At 44.9% G+C, this 21,445-nt stretch overlaps 1 protein-coding gene across 1 annotated transcript; it reads right to left on the reverse strand.

Moving 5' to 3' along the window:
• Positions 1-3,344: 3,344 nt before the first annotated feature.
• On the reverse strand, positions 3,345-17,323 carry LOC129846473 (uncharacterized). The gene is made up of 2 exons (XM_055914419.1): positions 16,989-17,323; positions 3,345-6,088 (listed from the first exon to the last, which is right to left on the reverse strand). The coding sequence occupies exon 2, from the start codon at positions 6,062-6,064 to the stop codon at positions 5,339-5,341; it is 726 nt and encodes a 241-aa protein (XP_055770394.1). The 5' UTR covers positions 6,065-6,088; positions 16,989-17,323; the 3' UTR covers positions 3,345-5,338.
• Positions 17,324-21,445: the final 4,122 nt, after the last annotated feature.

Here is a 21,445-nt window from a genome sequence, read left to right on the forward strand (position 1 = left end):
GTGTGTGTGTGTGTGTGTGTGTGTGTGTGTGTGTGTGTTTTATCTCTAATCCACAGACAGCTGGGTAGCTATGAGGTGTGGGAAGTCCAGGGTGTGTGTGTGTGTGTGTGTGTGTGTGTGTGTGTGTGTGTGTGTGTGTGTGTGTGTGTGTGTGTGTGTGTGTGTGTGTGTGAGTGTGTGTGTGTGTGTGTGTGTGTGTGTGTGTGTGTGTGTGTGTGTGTGTGTGTGTGTGTGTGTGTGTGTGTGTGTGTGTGTGTGTGTGTGTGTGTGTGTGTGTGTCCGTGTCCCTCTAGCCAGACTGTAAGCAGTGTTCATTCCCCGGTAGGTGGTCAGAACTATCCAGTGTAAATATTATTACCAAAAGGTAAATTAACTGTGATTCACACACACACACACACACACACACACACACACACACACACACACACACACACACACACACACACACACACACACACACACACACACACACACACACACACACACACACACACACACACACACCCTGGACTTCCCACACCTCATAGCTACCCAGCTGTCTGTGGATTAGAGATAAAACACACACACACACACACACACACACACACACACACACACACACACACACACACACACACACACACACACACACACACACACACACACACACACACACACCCTGGACTTCCCACACCTCATAGCTACCCAGCTGTATGTGGATTAGAGATAAAACACACACACACACACACACACACACACTCACAGACACACACACACACACACACACACACACACACACACACACACACACACACACACACACACACACACACACACAGTCCTAATGAGAGGAAATGCAGAGAGAGAGAGAAAAACATGAAACATCTCCCACCATAGTTAAAGTGGGACCTTAACATTTAAAACAGTCACTTTTTCAAATCGTTTTTTCTTGTTATTAAAAGACAATAAAAACAGTTTTTAAAAAATTCCACGTAAATTTCCCAAATGTACCTTGTACTACGATTACTGGAGCTCTGCAGAGTTTGGCATCTTCTTCTCATTTAACTTCTCAGAGTATTACCAATCAGGACTTTGCTTATGTCGCTTGCTACAGACCAGCAGTAAAGGATATGGGTTTACAGACCAGTACAGACCAGTACCAGACAGCAGTAAAGGATATGGGGTTACAGACCAGTACAGACCAGCAGTAAAGGATATGGGTTACAGACCAGTACAGACCAGTACAGACCAGCAGTAAAGGATATGGGGTTACAGACCAGTACAGACCAGTACAGACCAGCAGTAAAGGATATGGGTTACAGACCAGTACCAGACCAGTACAGACCAGTACAGACCAGTACAGACCAGTACAGACCACCTTCAGACAGCAGTAAAGGATATGGGGTTACAGACCAGTACAGACCAGTACAGACCAGTACAGACCAGCAGTAAAGGATATGGGGTTACAGACCAGTACAGACCAGCAGTAAAGGATATGGGTTACAGACCAGTACAGACCAGCAGTAAAGGATATGGGTTACAGACCAGTACAGACCAGCTACAGACCAGCAGTAAAGGATATGGGGTTACAGACCAGTACAGACCAGTACAGACAGCAGTAAAGGATATGGGTTACAGACCAGTACAGACCAGCAGTAAAGGATATGGGTTACAGACCAGTACAGACCAGCAGTAAAGGATATGGGTTACAGACCAGTACAGACCAGCAGTAAAGGATATGGGTTTACAGACCAGTACAGACCAGCAGTAAAGGATATGGGTTTACAGACCAGTACAGACCAGCTACAGACCAGCAGTAAAGGATATGGGTTTACAGACCAGTACAGACCAGTACAGACCAGCAGTTAAGGATATGGGGTTACAGACCAGTACAGACCAGTACCAGACCAGCAGTAAAGGATATGGGTTACAGACCAGTACAGACCAGTACAGACCAGCAGTAAAGGATATGGGTTACAGACCAGTACAGACCAGCAGTAAAGGATATGGGGTTACAGACCAGTACAGACCAGTACCAGACCAGCAGTAAAGGATATGGGGTTACAGACCAGTACAGACCAGTACAGACCAGCAGTAAAGGATATGGGGTTACAGACCAGTACAGACCAGTACAGACCAGCAGTAAAGGATATGGGTTACAGACCAGTACAGACCAGTACAGACCAGCAGTAAAGGATATGGGGTTACAGACCAGTACAGACCAGCAGTAAAGGATATGGGTTACAGACCAGTACAGACCACTACAGACCAGCAGTAAAGGATATGGGGTTACAGACCAGTACAGACCAGTACAGACCAGCAGTAAAGGATATGGGTTACAGACCAGTACAGACCAGTACAGACCAGCAGTAAAGGATATGGGGTTACAGACCAGTACAGACCAGCAGTAAAGGATATGGGTTACAGACCAGTACAGACCAGTACAGACCAGCAGTAAAGGATATGGGTTACAGACCAGTACAGACCAGTACAGACCAGCAGTAAAGGATAGGGGTTACAGACCAGTACAGACCAGTACCAGACAGCAGTAAAGGATATGGGTTACAGACCAGTACAGACCAGCAGTAAACGATATGGGTTACAGACCAGTACAGACCAGCTACAGACCAGTACAGACCAGCAGCAAAGGATATGGGTTTACAGACCAGTACAGACCAGTGCAGACCAGCAGTAAAGGATATGGGGTTACAGACCAGTACAGACCAGTACAGACCAGTACAGACCAGTACAGACCAGTACAGACCAGTACAGACCAGCAGTAAAGGACATGGGTTACAGACCAGTACAGACCAGTACAGACCAGTACAGACCAGCAGTAAAGGATATGGGTTACAGACCAGTACAGACCAGTACAGACAAGTACAGACCAGTACAGACCAGTACAGACCAGTACAGACCAGTACAGACCAGCAGTAAAGGATATGGGTTACAGACCAGTACAGACCAGTACAGACCAGTACAGACCAGCAGTAAAGGATATGGGTTACAGACCAGTACAGACCAGTACAGACCAGTACAGACCAGCAGTAAAGGATATGGGTTACAGACCAGTACAGACCAGTACAGACAAGTACAGACCAGTACAGACCAGTACAGACCAGTACAGACCAGTACAGACCAGCAGTAAAGGATATGGGTTACAGACCAGTACAGACCAGTACCAGACAGCAGTAAAGGATATGGGGTTACAGACCAGTACAGACCAGTACAGACCAGCAGTAAAGGATATGGGGTTACAGACCAGTACAGACCAGCAGTAAAGGATATGGGGTTACAGACCAGTACAGACCAGCAGTAAAGGATATGGGGTTACAGACCAGTACCAGACCAGTACAGACCAGCAGTAAAGGATATGGGGTTACAGACCAGTACAGACCAGTACAGACCAGCAGTAAAGGATATGGGGCTACAGACCAGTACAGACCAGCAGTAAAGGATATGGGTTACAGACCAGTACAGACCAGCAGTAAAGGATATGGGGTTACAGACCAGTACAGACCAGCAGTAAAGGATATGGGGTTACAGACCAGTACAGACCAGCAGTAAAGGATATGGGGCTACAGACCAGTACAGACCAGTACAGACCAGTACAGACCAGCAGTAAAGGATATGGGTTACAGATCAGTACAGACCAGTACAGACCAGTACAGACCAGCAGTAAAGGATATGGGTTACAGACCAGTACAGACCAGTACAGACCAGTACAGACCAGTACAGACCAGTAGTAAAGGATATGGGGCTACAGACCAGTACAGACCAGTACAGACCAGTACAGACCAGCAGTAAAGGATATGGGTTACAGATCAGTACAGACCAGTACAGACCAGTACAGACCAGCAGTAAAGGATATGGGGTTACAGACCAGTACAGACCAGCTACAGACCAGCAGTAAAGGATATGGGTTACAGACCAGTACAGACCAGCTACAGACCAGCAGTAAAGGATATGGGGTTACAGACCAGTACAGACCAGTACAGACCAGCAGTAAAGGATATGGGGTTACAGACCAGTACAGACCAGTACAGACCAGCAGTAAAGGATATGGGTTACAGACCAGTACAGACCAGCAGTAAAGGATATGGGGTTACAGACCAGTACAGACCAGTACAGACCAGCAGTAAAGGATATGGGTTTACAGACCAGTACAGACCAGCAGTAAAGAATATGGGGTTACAGACCAGTACAGACCAGTACAGACCAGCAGTAAAGGATATGGGTTACAGACCAGCAGTAAAGAATATGGGGTTACAGACCAGTACAGACCAGCAGTAAAGGATATGGGGTTACAGACCAGTACAGACCAGCAGTAAAGGATATGGGGTTACAGACCAGTACAGACCAGTACAGACCAGCAGTAAAGGATATGGGGTTACAGACCAGTACAGACCAGTACAGACAGCAGTAAAGGATATGGGGTTACAGACCAGTACAGACCAGTACAGACCAGTACAGACCAGTACAGACCAGTACAGACCAGTACAGACCAGCAGTAAAGGATATGGGTTACAGACCAGTACAGACCAGTACAGACCAGCAGTAAAGAATATGGGGTTACAGACCAGTACAGACCAGTACAGACCAGCAGTAAAGGATATGGGTTACAGACCAGTACAGACCAGCAGTAAAGGATATGGGGTTACAGACCAGTACAGACCAGCAGTAAAGGATATGGGGTTACAGACCAGCTACAGACCAGCAGTAAAGGATATGGGGTTACAGACCAGTACAGACCAGTACAGACCAGCAGTAAAGGATATGGGTTACAGACCAGTACAGACCAGTACAGACCAGCAGTAAAGGATATGGGGTTACAGACCAGTACAGACCAGTACAGACCAGTACAGACCAGCAGTAAAGGATATGGGTTTACAGACCAGTACAGACCAGTACAGACCAGTACAGACCAGTACAGACCAGTACAGACCAGCAGTAAAGGATATGGGTTTACAGACCAGTACAGACCAGTACAGACCAGCAGTAAAGGATATGGGTTTACAGACCAGTACAGACCAGTACAGACCAGCAGTAAAGGATATGGGGTTACAGACCAGTACAGACCAGTACAAACCAGCAGTAAAGGATATGGGGTTACAGACCAGTACAGACCAGCAGTAAAGGATATGGGTTTACAGACCAGTACAGACCAGTACCAGACAGCAGTAAAGGATATGGGGTTACAGACCAGTACAGACCAGTACAGACCAGCAGTAAAGGGTATGGGGTTACAGACCAGTACAGACCAGTACAGACCAGTACAGACAAGTACAGACCAGTACAGACCAGCAGTAAAGGATATGGGGTTACAGACCAGTACAGACCAGCAGTAAAGGATATGGGGTTACAGACCAGTACAGACCAGTACCAGACAGCAGTAAAGGATATGGGTTACAGACCAGTACAGACCAGTACAGACCAGTACCAGACAGCAGTAAAGGATATGGGTTACAGACCAGTACAGACCAGTACCAGACAGCAGTAAAGGATATGGGTTACAGACCGTGCGTAGACACCAGCTGCGAGGACGCGTCGTCTGTTTGATGCAGAAGAAGACTACGGGGGCGAGGGCTGGATACGGTTGCTGCTCCTCCTCTTCAGACACCAGGTCCACTGGGTCTACCGGCTCCGTTACCGGCTCCGTTACCGGCTCCCTCCTCACGTTACCGAACACACCACCACCACTACTACCGCCGGTAACGACGCCGGGAGGCCCCGGGACACAACGGGCAGCTACTCCTGCACCTTCCTCCTCTTCCTCCTCCTCCTCCGGCCCTGGACTCCATGTGTTGCTGCCACCCTCCTCTTCCTCTTCCTCATCGTCATCAGGGAAGCCGATGTCGTGGCGGTGACGTCTCGGGGGGTTGTGCTCCGTGTAAAACGGTGATGGGTGCGGGTTGTGTTCCCGGTAAAATGGAGTCGGTATGAGAACCCTCACCTCTCCGTCATGGCACCGCCTGTCCTCCCCTCCCTGCTGGACGTTGAGGGCAGGGGTGAGGGTGAGGGTGGGGGTGGGGGCAGAGGAGGTGGGGGTGTAGTGGAAGTGGACTCTCCCCTCGCCATCAGTCATGATAGAGAGCCAGGCAGAGCCTCCCTGGGGGAGAGAGAAAGGGAGGAGGAATGGAGAGGGGGAGAGATGGTGAGAGAGGAGGGGGAGGGAGGAGGAAGGGAGAGGGGGAGAGAAAGGGAGGTGGAGAGATGGTGAGAGAGGAGGGGGAGGGAGGAGGAAGGGAGAGGGGGAGAGATGGTGAGAGAGGAGGGGGAGGGAGGAGGAAGGGAGAGGGGGAGAGAAAGGGAGGGGGAGAGATGATGAGAGAGGAGGGGGAGGGTGGAGGAAGGGAGAGGGGGAGAGAGAAAGGGAGGTGGAGAGATGGTGACAGAGGAGGGGGAGGGAGGAGGAAGGGAGAGGGGGGGAGAAAGGGAGGGGGAGAGATGATGAGAGAGGAGGGGGAGGGTGGAGGAAGGGAGAGGGGGAGAGAGAAAGGGAGGTGGAGAGATGGTGAGAGAGGAGGGGGAGGGAGGAGGAAGGGAGAGGGGGGAGAGAAAGGGAGGTGGAGAGATGGTGAGAGAGGAGGGGGAGGGAGGAGGAAGGGAGAGGGGGAGAGAAAGGGAGGTGGAGAGATGGTGAGAGAGGAGGGGGAGGGAGGAGGAAGGGAGAGGGGGAAAGAGAAGGGGAGGTGGAGAGATGGTGACAGAGGAGTGGGAGGGAGGAGGAAGCGAAAGGGGGAGAGAGGAGAGGAGGAGATGAGAGGAAGAGGAGGAAGAGAGGAGGAGAGGAGAGGAAGATTAATAGTAAGACACTGGTTACATAAACCTAATGACTAGACACTAGTAAGACACTGGTTACATAAACCTAATGACTAGACACTAGTAAGACACTGGTTACATAAACCTAACTAATGACTGGACACTAGTAAGACACTGGTTACATAAACCTGATGACTAGACACTAGTAAGACACTGGTTACATAAACCTAACTAATGACTGGACACTAGTTAGACACTGGTTATATAAACCTAACTAATGACTAGACACTAGTAAGACACTGGTTACATAAACCTAACTAATGACTGGACACTAGTAAGACACTGGTTACATAAACCTAACTAATGACTAGACACTAGTAAGACACTGGTTACATAAACCTAACTAATGACTGGACACTAGTAAGACACTGGTTACATAAACCTAACTAATGACTGGACACTAGTAAGACACTGGTTATATAAACCTAATGACTGGACATTAGTAAGACACTGGTTACATAAACCTAACTAATGACTGGACACTAGTAAGACACTGGTTACATAAACCTAACTAATGACTGGACACTAGTAAGACACTGGTTACATAAACATAATGACTGGACACTAGTAAGACACTGGTTACATAAACCTTACTAATGACTGGACACTAGTAAGACACTGGTTACATAAACCTAATGACTAGACACTAGTAAGACACTGGTTACATAAACCTAATGACTGGACACTAGTAAGACACTGGTTACATAAACCTAACTAATGACTGGACACTAGTAAGACACTGGTTACATAAACCTGATGACTGGACACTAGTAAGACACTGGTTACATAAACCTGATGACTGGACACTAGTAAGACACTGGTTACATAATCCTAATGACTGGACACTAGTAAGACTCTGGTTACATAAACCTAACTAATGACTGGACACTAGTAAGACTCTGGTTAAATAAACCTAACTAATGACTGGACACTAGTAAGACACTGGTTACATAAACCTGATGACTGGACACTAGTAAGACACTGGTTACATAAACCTAATGACTAGACACTAGTAAGACACTGGTTACATAAACCTAATGACTGGACACTAGTAAGACACTGGTTACATAAACCTAACTAATGACTGGACACTAGTAAGACACTGGTTACATAAACCTAATGACTGGACACTAGTAAGACACTGGTTACATAAACCTAAGTAATGACTGGACACTAGTAAGACACTGGTTACATAAACCTAATGACTAGACACTAGTAAGACACTGGTTACATAAACCTAACTAATGACTGGACCCTAGTAAGACACTGGTTACATAAACCTAACTAATGACTGGACACTAGTAAGACACTGGTTACATAAACCTAACTAATGACTGGACACTAGTAAGACACTGGTTACATAAACCTGATGACTAGACACTAGTAAGACACTGGTTACATAAACCTAATGACTAGACACTAGTAAGACACTGGTTACATAAACCTGATGACTGGACCCTAGTAAGACACTGGTTACATAAACCTGATGACTGGACCCTAGTAAGACACTGGTTACATAAACCTGATGACTGGACACTAGTAAGACACTGGTTACATAATCCTAATGACTGGACACTAGTAAGACACTGGTTACATAAACCTAATGACTGGACACTAGTAAGACACTGGTTACATAAACCTAATGACTGGACACTAGTAAGACTCTGGTTACATAAACCTAACTAATGACTGGACACTAGTAAGACACTGGTTATATAAACCTGATGACTGGACACTAGTAAGACACTGGTTACATAAACCTAATGACTAGACACTAGTAAGACACTGGTTACATGAACCTAATGACTGGACACTAGTAAGACACTGGTTACATAAACCTAACTAATGACTGGACACTAGTAAGACACTGGTTACATAAACCTAATGACTAGACACTAGTAAGACACTGGTTACATAAACCTGATGACTGGACACTAGTAAGACACTGGTTACATAAACCTGATGACTGGACACTAGTAAGACACTGGTTACATAAACCTAATTACTGGACACTAGTAAGACACTGGTTACATAAACCTAAGTAATGACTGGACACTAGTAAGACACTGGTTACATAAACCTAATGACTAGACACTAGTAAGACACTGGTTACATAAACCTAACTAATGACTGGACCCTAGTAAGACATTGGTTACATAAACCTAACTAATGACTGGACACTAGTAAGACACTGGTTACATAAACCTAACTAATGACTGGACCCTAGTAAGACACTGTTTACATAAACCTAACTAATGACTGGACACTAGTAAGACACTGGTTACATAAACCTAATGACTGGACACTAGTAAGACACTGGTTACATAAACCTAACTAATGACTAGACACTAGTAAGACACTGGTTACATAAACCTAACTAATGACTGGACACTAGTAAGACACTGGTTACATAAACCTAACTAATGACTAGACACTAGTAAGACACTGGTTACATAAACCTAACTAATGACTGGACACTAGTAAGACACTGGTTACATAAACCTAATGACTAGACACTAGTAAGACACTGGCTACATAAACCTAACTAATGACTGGACACTAGTAAGACACTGGTTACATAAACCTAATGACTAGACACTAGTAAGACACTGGTTACATAAACCTAATGACTAGACACTAGTTAGACACTGGTTACATAAACCTAATGACTAGACACTAGTAAGACACTGGTTACATAAACCTAATGACTAGACACTAGTAAGACACTGGTTACATAAACCTAACTAATGACTAGACACTAGTAAGACACTGGTTACATAAACCTAACTAATGACTGGACACTAGTAAGACACTGGTTACATAAACCTAATGACTAGACACTAGTAAGACACTGGTTACATAAACCTAACTAATGACTAGACACTAGTAAGACACTGGTTACATAAACCTAACTAATGACTAGACACTAGTAAGACACTGGTTACATAAACCTAACTAATGACTGGACACTAGTAAGACACTGGTTACATAAACCTAATGACTAGACACTAGTAAGACACTGGTTACATAAACCTAACTAATGACTAGACACTAGTAAGACACTGGTTACATAAACCTAATGACTAGACACTAGTAAGACACTGGTTACATAAACCTAACTAATGACTAGACACTAGTAAGACACTGGTTACATAAACCTAAATAATGACTGGACACTAGTAAGACACTGGTTATATAAACCTAACTAATGACAAGACACTAGTAAGACACTGGTTATATAAACCTAACTAATGACTGGACACTAGTAAGACACTGGTTACATAAACCCAACTAATGACTAGACACTAGTAAGACACTGGTTACATAAACCTAACTAATGACTAGACACTAGTAAGACACTGGTTACATAAACCTAATGACTAGACACTAGTAAGACACTGGTTACATAAACCTAACTAATGACTAGACACTAGTAAGACACTGGTTACATAAACCTAACTAATGACTGGACACTAGTAAGACTCTGGTTACATAAACCTAATGACTAGACACTAGTAAGACACTGGTTACATAAACCTAATGACTAGACACTAGTAAGACACTGGTTACATAAACCTAATGACTAGACACTAGTAAGACACTGGTTACATAAACCTAATGACTGGACACTAGTAAGACACTGGTTACATAAACCTAATGACTACACACTAGTAAGACACTGGTTACATAAACCTAATGACTAGACACTAGTAAGGCACTGGTTACATAAACCTAATGACTAGACACTAGTAAGACTCTGGTTATATAAACCTAACTAATGACTGGACACTAGTAAGACACTGGTTACATAAACCTAACTAATGACTAGACACTAGTAAGACACTGGTTACATAAACCTAATGACTGGACACTAGTAAGACACTGGTTACATAAACCTAACGAATGACGAGACACTAGTAAGACACTGGTTACATAAACCTAATGACTGGACACTAGTAAGACACTGGTTACATAAACCTAACTAATGACTGGACACTAGTAAGACACTGGTTACATAAACCTAATGACTGGACACTAGTAAGACACTGGTTACATAAACCTAATGACTGGACACTAGTAAGACACTGGTTACATAAACCTAACTAATGACTAGACACTAGTAAGACACTGGTTACATAAACCTAACTAATGACTGGACACTAGTAAGACACTGGTTACATAAACCTAATGACTAGACACTAGTAAGACACTGGTTACATAAACCTAACTAATGACTGGACACTAGTAAGACACTGGTTACATAAACCTAATGACTAGACACTAGTAAGACACTGGTTACATAAACCTAATGACTAGACACTAGTAAGACACCGGTTACATAAACCTAACTAATGACTGGACACTAGTAAGACACTGGTTACATAAACCTAATGACTAGACACTAGTAAGACACTGGTTACATAAACCTAACTAATGACTGGACACTAGTAAGACACTGGTTACATAAACCTAATGACTAGACACTAGTAAGACACTGGTTACATAAACCTAATGACTGGACACTAGTAGGACACTGGTTACATAAACCTAACTAATGACTAGACACTAGTAAGACACTGGTTACATAAACCTAATGACTAGACACTAGTAAAACACTGGTTACATAAACCTAATGACTAGACACTAGTAAGACACTGGTTACATAAACCTAACTAATGACTAGACACTAGTAAGACACTGGTTACATAAACCTAACTAATGACTGGACACTAGTAAGACACTGGTTACATAAACCTAATGACTAGACACTAGTTAGACACTGGTTACATAAACCTAACTAATGACTGGACACTAGTAAGACACTGGTTATATAAACCTAACTAATGACTGGACACTAGTAAGACACTGGTTACATAAACCTTATGACTAGACACTAGTAAGACACTGGTTACATAAACCTAACTAATGACTGGACACTAGTAAGACACTGGTTACATAAACCTAATGACTGGACACTAGTAAGACACTGGTTACATAAACCTAACTAATGACTGGACACTAGTAAGACACTGGTTATATAAACCTAACTAATGACTAGACACTAGTAAGACACTGGTTACATAAACCTAATGACTGGACACTAGTAAGACACTGGTTACATAAACCTAATGACTAGACACTAGTAAGACACTGGTTACATAAACCTAACTAATGACTGGACACTAGTAAGACACGTTACATAAACCTAACTAATGACTGGACACTAGTAAGACACTGGTTACATAAACCTAATGACTGGACACTAGTAAGACACTGGTTACATAAACCTAATGACTAGACACTAGTAAGACACTGGTTACATAAACCTAATGACTAGACACTAGTAAGACACTGGTTACATAAACCTAATGACTAGACACTAGTAAGACACTGGTTACATAAACCTAATGACTGGACACTAGTAAGACACTGGTTACATAAACCTAATGACTAGACACTAGTAAGACACTGGTTACATAAACCTAATGACTAGACACTAGTAAGACACTGGTTACATAAACCTAATGACTAGACACTAGTAAGACACTGGTTACATAAACCTAATGACTGGACACTAGTAAGACACTGGTTACATAAACCTAACTAATGACTGGACACTAGTAAGACACTGGTTACATAAACCTAATGACTAGACACTAGTAAGACACTGGTTACATAAACCTAATGACTAGACACTAGTAAGACACTGGTTACATAAACCTAATGACTGGACACTAGTTAGACACTGGTAACATAAACCTAATGACTGGACACTAGTAAGACACTGGTTACATAAACCTAACTAATGACTAGACACTAGTAAGTCACTGGTTACATAAACCTAATGACTAGACACTAGTAAGACACTGGTTACATAAACCTAATGACTGGACACTAGTAAGACCAAAGGAGGGTGGTGCTTGGAATCATTGTTCTTCCTCTGTCAACCATGGTTACCTGCAAAGGAAACACGTGCCGTCATCATTGCTTTGCACAAAAAGGGCTTCACAGGCAAGGATATTGCTGCCAGTAAGATTGCACCTAAATCAACCATTTATCGGATCATCAAGAACTTCAAGGAGAGCGGTTCAATTGTTGTGAAGAAGGTTTCAGGGCGCCCAAGAAAGTCCAGCAAGCGCCACGACCGTCTCCTAAAGTTGATTCAGCTGCGTGATTGGGGCACCACCAGTACAGAGCTTGCTCAGGAATGGCAGCAGGCAGTTGTGAGTCCATCTGCACTCACAGTGAGGCAAAGCCTTTTAGAGGATGGCCTGGGGTCAAGAAGGGCAGCAAAGAAGCCACTTCTCTCCAGGAAAAACATCAGGGACAGACTGATATTCTGCAAAAGGTACAGGGATTGGACTGCTGAGGACTGGGGTAAAGTCATTTTCTCTGATGAATCCCCTTTCCGATTGTTTGGGGCATCCGGAAAAAAGCTTGTCCGGAGAAGACCAGGTGAGCGCTACCATCAGTCCTGTGTCATGCCAACAGTAAAGCATCCTGAGACCATTCACGTGTGGGGTTGCTTCTCAGCCAAGGGAGTGGGCTCACTCACAATTTTGCCTAAGAACACAGCCATGAATAAAGAATGGTACCAACACATCCTCTGAGAGCAACTTCTCCCAACCATCCAGGAACAGTTTGGTGACGAGCAATGCCTTTTCCAGCACGATGGAGCACCTTGCCATAAGGCAAAAGTGATAACTAAGTGGCTCGGGGAAAAAAAAACATTGATATTTTGGGTCCATGGCCAGGAAACTCCCCAGACCTTAATCCCATTGAGAACTTGAGGTCAATCCTCAAGAGGCGGGTGGACAAACAAAAACCAACAAATTCTGACAAACTCATTGATTATGAAAGAATGGGCTGCCATCAGTCAGGATGTGGCCCAGAAGTTAATTGACAGCATGCCAGGGCGGATTGCAGACGTCTTGAAAAAGAAGGGTCAACACTGCAAATATTGACTCTTTGCATCAACTTCATGTAATTGTCAATAAAAGCCTTTGACACTTTATGAAATGCTTGTAATTATACTTCAGTATTCCATAGTAACATCTGACAAAAATATCTAAAGACACTGAAGCGGCAGACTTTGTGGAAATGTATATTTGTGTCATTCTCAAAACGTTTGGCCGCGACTGTACATAGTCCATCTGTAAATAGCCCATCCAATCTACCTACCTCATCCCCATATTGTTCTTATTTACTTTGCTGCTCTTTTGCACACCAGTATAACTATAATGACATCACAATACCCCATAATGACATCACAATACCCCCCACACCAGTATCTCTATAATGACATCACAATACCCCATAATGACATCACAATACCCCCCACACCAGTATCTCTATAATGACATCACAATACCCCATAATGACATCACAATACCCCCCACACCAGTATCTCTACTTGCACATCATCATCTGCTCATCTATCACTCCAGTGTTAATCTGCTAAATTGTAATTACTTCGCTACTATGGCCTATTTACTGCCTTACCACCTCACGCCATTTGCACACATTGTATATAGACTTTTCTACTGTATTATTGACTGTATGTTTTGTTTATTCCATGTGTAACTCTGTGTTGTTGTTTGTGTCGAACTGCTTTGCTTTATCTTGGCCAGGTCGCAGTTGTAAATGAGAACTTGTTCTCAACTAGTCTACCTGGTTAAATAAAGGTGAAATAAATTAATAAAATAAATAAAAAACGGACCCCACCTTACTGAATTATTGACCTCTGCCTGCCCTGACCCTGAGCCTGCCTGCCTGTACCTTACCCCACCTCAGTGGATTATTAACCTCTGCCTGCCCTGACCCTGAGCCTGCCTACTGTTCTGTACCTTACCCCACCTTACTGAATTATTGACCTCTGCCTGCCCTGACCCTGAGCCTGCCTACTGTTCTGTACCTTACCCCACCTTACTGAATTATTGACCTCTGCCTGCCCTGACCCTGAGCTTGCCTGCTGTTCTGTACCTTACCCCACCTTACTGAATTATTGACCTCTGCCTGCCCTGACCCTGAGCTTGCCTGCTGTTCTGTACCTTACCCCACCTCAGTGAATTATTGACCTCTGCCTGCCCTGACCCTGAGCTTGCCTGCTGTTCTGTACCTTACCCCACCTTACTGAATTATTGACCTCTGCCTGCCCTGACCCTGAGCTTGCCTGCTGTTCTGTACCTTACCCCACCTCAGTGAATTATTGACCTCTGCCTGCCCTGACCCTGAGCTTGCCTACTGTTCTGTACCTTACCCCACCTTACTGAATTATTGACCTCTGCCTGCCCTGACCCTGAGCTTGCCTGCTGTTCTGTACCTTACCCCACCTTACTGAATTATTGACCTCTGCCTGCCTTTGACCTGTCGTTTGCCTACCCCCCGTTTTAGAAACAAACATTTGGTTTCTTCGACACCGTCTGCATCTGGGTCCTGAAACGTGATATTAATCATGTTCACATATTGCTTTATTCATCATCTGGTTCCTGAAACGTGATATTAATCATGTTCACATATTGCTTTATTCATCATCTGGTTCCTGAAACGTGATATTAATCATGTTCACATATTGCTTTATTCATCATGTATATCCTGTAATCTACCGTGTTCTAATGCCACTCCGACATCTCTCAATCTAATATTTATATATTTATTAATTACATTATTTTACTTTCAGATGTGTGTGTGTGTGTGTGTGTGTGTGTGTGTGTGTGTGTGTGTGTGTGTGTGTGTGTGTGTGTGTGTGTGTGTGTGTGTGTGTGTGTGTGTGTGTGTGTGTATTGTTGTGAATTGTTAGATACTACTGCACTGTCGGAGTTAGGAACACCAAGCATTTCACTACACCCGCAATAACATCTGATACATATGTGGACCAATCACATCTGATAAATATGTGGACCAATCACATCTGATACATATGTGGACCAATCACATCTGATACATATGTGGACCAATCACATCTGATAAATATGTGGACCAATAACATCTGATAAATATGTGGACCAATAACATCTGATACATATGTGGACCAATCACATCTGATTTGATTTATTAGACTCAGAGTCTGTATTACTGATGATACAGGAGAGCCTCTATAAACCATATTAGACCCAGAGTCTGTGTTACTGAAGATACAGGAGAGCCTCTATAAACCACATTAGACCCAGAGTCTGTATTACTGAAGAGGAGTCTGTGTTGCTGATGAGGAGGATTTATTAGACCCAGAGTCTGTATTACTGATGATACAGGAGAGCCTCTATAAACCACATTAGACCCAGAGTCTGTATTACTGAAGAGGAGTCTGTGTTGCTGAAGAGGAGTCTGTGTTACTGATGATACAGGAGAGCCTCTATAATCCACATTAGACTCAGAGTCTGTATTACTGATGATACAGGAGAGCGTCTATAAACCACATTAGACCCAGAGTCTGTATTACTGAAGATACAGGAGAGCCTCTATAAACCACATTAGACCCAGAGTCTGTATTACTGAAGATACAGGAGAGCGTCTATAAACCACATTAGATCCAGAGTCTGTATTACTGAAGATACAGGAGAGCCTCTATAAACCACATTAGATCCAGAGTCTGTATTACTGAAGATACAGGAGAGCCTCTATAAACCACATTAGACCCAGAGTCTGTATTACTGATGATACAGGAGAGCGTCTATAAACCACATTAGACCCAGAGTCTGTATTACTGAAGATACAGGAGAGTGTCTTTAACCACTAATGAGGAGTCTGTATTACTGAAGAGGAGTGTGTGTTGCTGATGAGGAGTCTGTATTACTGAAGAGGAGTCTGTATTACTGATGAGGAGTCTGTATTACTGAAGAGGAGTCTGTGTTGCTGTGTTTGAGTCGTAGCTCTGGGGGAGTAAAGCGCATTTTTACGCCGCCTGCTCTTCCAGAACCAATGGGGTTTGTGATGAGAACCACTAATATTGACTCTCTATCGATAAGGAACTGTATCAAACCAGAGTAGAGACTTTAAAATCTCAAGTAATATCGATATTCAATTAAGAAGCGAATTCAAAACGCATCCCTTACGGTTTTTCGAAGAGACTATTCATTTATTAAAAGTAGCTCAATAATGAAACCAGAAACTGAAATGTTTTTAATTTTAAACAAACCTGGTCGATATATAGACAGAGAGAGATGATTGATTCATGTGATTAGACGTACCTTATCGATATGGAATTACAAGTTCCCTGAAGCATGTCCGTGACTTGCGGTGTAGCGGGGAGCACCAACCCTGCTCTGATGCCCAGCTTTTCTTTCTCTCGTTCTCTCTCGTTCTTCTCCTTGTAGTTCCTCTCCCCTTATTTTATTTCACGTTTTTCTTCCAGATGAAGAATAATCCAAAGAAGCACATTTTTTTTTAAAAGACAGAACGGAACAGAAGTGGTACCGTTAACCGTGTGAGCTAGTTCGTGGGCGCCGTGTCGGAGAAAATAATATCCATCTACGCTCAGGCGGAGAGAGAGAGGAAAAACCCACGCGTCCGTTTCTGTTGGAGCTCCGTGATGTTCTGACAAGGCAAACTTCAGCTCCACCGGGTGGGGGGGTCTCTGACACGTGACTCCCCGGTAGGACGGACACACACACAAGTCCGCAGTAGCATCACCAGTAAGATAGTCTGTAATACTGACGATATTAACGTTGTATCAGTATAGTCTCTCTGTTAAACTTAACCATTCTAATACAGTACGGTACGGCTCAGATTCATCTGTAGTAGGCAGGCTGAAGGTTCGTGGTCTATATTATGGCCCAATTACTCATCTAGAACTCTAAGTCTTGTTTTCTCGCTATGCATCTCGTACAGTAACTTATTGGATACGACTGGGTATAGAAACACGTGTGATGAAGTTGACCGTAGCTTGTCGCATTATAAAGACAGGTTTAAAAAAAAAAACATGACTAGGACAAATGTATTAATTTTTTTAAATCGTAATTTTTTTATTATGAATAAATACGTGTACATTAAAACATGCATATTCAAAATGGATAAAACAAAGATAAAAAGACAAACGAAATAGCAGGGCTAAACATGTACTACACAATTACACTGAACGGGTTGAGTTCTCCCACCTTCACCTGCCCCGATCCAGCAGAACCAAAACACACACAATTACACTGAACGGGTTGAGTTCTCCCACCTTCACCTGCCCCGATCCAGCAGAACCAAAACACACACAATTACACTGAACGGGTTGAGTTCTCCCACCTTCACCTGCCCCGATCCAGCAGAACCAAAACACACACAATTACACTGAACGGGAATTAATTGATTTAGATACAATTAGATAATTGTTAGAATTTGTAAACAAAAATTCAATAAATCCACTTTATGATTTTTTGGGGGGGAAAAATGTCTATGTTTGAGAGGTGACGGGTTTTATTCGAATACGTGTTTGTTTAATCGGTTATGCAAATGGTTGGCTAGTTAGCGGGGTGCGCGATAATAGCGTTTCAATCGGAGACCTTGAAGTAGTTGCTCCCTTTGCTCTGCAAGGGCCGCGGATTTTGTGAAGCGATGGATAACAATGCTTCGTGAGTGTCAGTTGTCGATGTGTGCAGAGGGTCCCTGGTTCAAGCCCAGGTAGGGGCGAGGGTCCCTGGTTCGAGCCCAGGTAGGGGCGAGGGTCCCTGGTTCGAGCCCAGGTAGGGGCGAGGGTCCCTGGTTCAGAGGGTCCCTGGTTCAAGCCCAGGTAGGGGCGAGGGTCCCTGGTTCAGAGGGTCCCTGGTTCGAGCCCAGGTAGGGGCGAGGGTCCCTGGTTCAGAGGGTCCCTGGTTCGAGCCCAGGTAGGGGCGAGGGTCCCTGGTTCGAGCCCAGGTAGGGGCGAGGGTCCCTGGTTCAGAGGGTCCCTGGTTCAAGCCCAGGTAGGGGCGAGGGTCCCTGGTTCAGAGGGTCCCTGGTTCGAGCCCAGGTAGGGGCGAGGGTCCCTGGTTCGAGCCCAGGTAGGGGCGAGGGTCCCTGGTTCGAGCCCAGGTAGGGGCGAGGGTCCCTGGTTCGAGCCCAGGTAGGGGCGAGGGTCCCTGGTTCAGAGGGTCCCTGGTTCGAGCCCAGGTAGGGGGGAGGGTCCTTGGTTCAGAGGGTCCCTGGTTCGAGCCCAGGTAGGGGCGAGGGTCCCTGGTTCGAGCCCAGGTAGGGGCGAGGAGATGGACGGGAAGCTATATACTGTTACATTTGTTTAATGATCCCTTCTCAGCCTCCCCATCTTTCTGCTCGTTGTTACCGTGTTTCCGTTATAAAACATGGAGCGTGAAGACCCTTCTCCATGAATTTGTCACATCAGTCAGAAGCGTTATTGTCTCTGAGTTGTTACAGGTTAGTGTGTGTTGTCTTATTACGGATGGGGTTGCCGTCTCCGTCTCTCTCCGTCTCCGTCTCTCTCCGTCTCTCTCCGTCTCCTCCGTCTCCCTCCGTCTCCCTCCGTCTCTCTCCGTCTCTCTCCGTCTCTCTCCGTCTCTCTCCGTCTCTCTCCGTCTCTCTCCGTCTCTCTCTGTCTCCGTCTCCGTCTCTCTCCGTCTCCGTCTCTCTCCGTCTCTCTCCGTCTCCGTCTCTCTCCGTCTCTCTCTGTCTCCGTCTCCGTCTCTCTCCGTCTCTCTCTGTCTCCGTCTCCGTCTCTCTCCGTCTCCGTCTCTCTCCGTCTCTCTCCGTCTCCGTCTCCGTCTCTCTCCGTCTCCGTCTCCGTCTCTCTCCGTCTCTCTCCGTCTCCGTCTCTCTCCGTCTCCGTCTCCGTCTCTCTCCGTCTCCGTCTCTCTCCGTCTCCGTCTCTCTCCGTCTCTCTCCGTCTCCGTCTCTCTCCGTCTCTCTCCGTCTCCGTCTCTCTCCGTCTCCGTCTCTCTCCGTCTCCGTCTCCGTCTCCGTCTCCGTCTCTCTCTGTCTCTCTCCGTCTCCGTCTCCGTCTCTCTCCGTCTCCGTCTCTCTCTGTCTCTCTCCGTCTCCGTCTCCGTCTCTCTCCGTCTCCGTCTCTCTCTGTCTCTCTCCGTCTCCGTCTCCGTCTCTCTCCGTCTCCGTCTCTCTCCGTCTCCGTCTCTCTCCGTCTCTCTCCGTCTCTCTCCGTCTCCGTCTCTCTCCGTCTCTCTCCGTCTCTCTCCGTCTCCGTCTCTCTCCGTCTCTCTCCGTCTCCGTCTCTCTCCCTCTCTCTCCGTCTCCGTCTCTCTCCGTCTCCGTCTCTCTCCGTCTCTCTCCGTCTCTCTCCGTCTCTCTCCGTCTCTCTCCGTCTCCGTCTCTCTCCGTCTCCGTCTCTCTCCGTCTCCGTCTCTCTCCGTCTCCGTCTCTCTCCGTCTCCGTCTCCGTCTCGGTCGGCGGCAGAAGGAACGGCCCCGATGGCTCAAGGCTCCTTCCAAGGCCAACGATCAGGAAGTGGTTTAACAACGACACGGTCAGACAGACACTTGAGAAAACTGAGGTTAATTGAAACCGTGGGGGACCGATGACAGTCTGTATTAAAAATCTAAATTTAGACTTTTAAATCAGAACATACACATTCGGTTTGGATCTCAGTGCGAAAGCGGGAACAAAATAAGACGTTATAAGGATGGATGGATCATTGTATAACAGTTTCCTGTGTTTTTATGCCCTATATATATTAAAGGAAAATTTCACCTAAAAAACTATATTTTGGGTTTTTGTTTCATTAGTCCATTGTGGTCCATTATATCCATTAAAGTTTTCAAACACATGTAAGTTTAAAAATACAGAAATCAGCCCCGTACTGTATGATATTATAGGACACGAAATGCATCATATGGGGATGATTTCTGTATTTTGAAAGTTACCTATTGTATCTGTTTTTTGGACTTAAATTAATGATTTCTATATTTACCCATTGTTACGTTCCCCAGTTTCTGTGTTCTGTTTTGTATTTTAGTGTGTGTGTTTTAGGAGATGGCTTCCTGAAGTACTCCCCAACCAGCTGATTGGTCGACCCCAGACTAATTGGTGATTGGAGCTGACCCCGCCCCCTCGTCAAGAAGCAGCTGACTCTAATCACCATTGCCACCTGAAGATAAAAGCCAGTGTTCTGCCAAGAGAGTGAAGATTGAGAGGGGAGAGAGAGGAGATGAGATTTGGAGATGAGATTTGGAGATGAGATTTGGAGATGAGATTTGGAGATGAGATTTGGAGATGAGATTTGGAGATGAGATTTGGAGATGAGATTTGGAGATGAGATTTGGAGATGAGATTTGGAGATGAGATTTGGAGATGAGATTTGGAGTAGAGATTTGGAGTAGAGATTTGGAGATTGAGAGAGAAAAATTAGATTGTGATATAGTGTGGGTTGTGTATCAGAAAGTGTGGTATGTACTGTTGTTGTTGGTAGCAGTTTTTCTATGTCCTGTGTTTGTGAGTGTTTGTGAAATCATTAATAATTACTCTGTTTCATTTGTTCCCAGGGGGGAAGGAGAAGGCACTTTGGGAGTGCTTAGGCAAGAGGCCCGAGGGCATACATATACCCGTAGTATATTTACTGTCTAGGCACACTAGGTAAGACCTGGGCGGACCACCCCCTGTATTTTGGTTAGGGCACCAGACGGTGCTAAGTTAGGTAAGTTAAGTGGGTAGGCAGGTTAGATAGGAGAGGGGGGAACTTTGATATTTACTTTCTTTGCTTTGGTTCCGTCCAGCCCCT

The sequence above is a fragment of the Salvelinus fontinalis genome, unplaced genomic scaffold, assembly GCF_029448725.1.
Source record: "Salvelinus fontinalis isolate EN_2023a unplaced genomic scaffold, ASM2944872v1 scaffold_0561, whole genome shotgun sequence".
In the NCBI taxonomy this organism is placed as follows: domain Eukaryota; kingdom Metazoa; phylum Chordata; class Actinopteri; order Salmoniformes; family Salmonidae; genus Salvelinus; species Salvelinus fontinalis.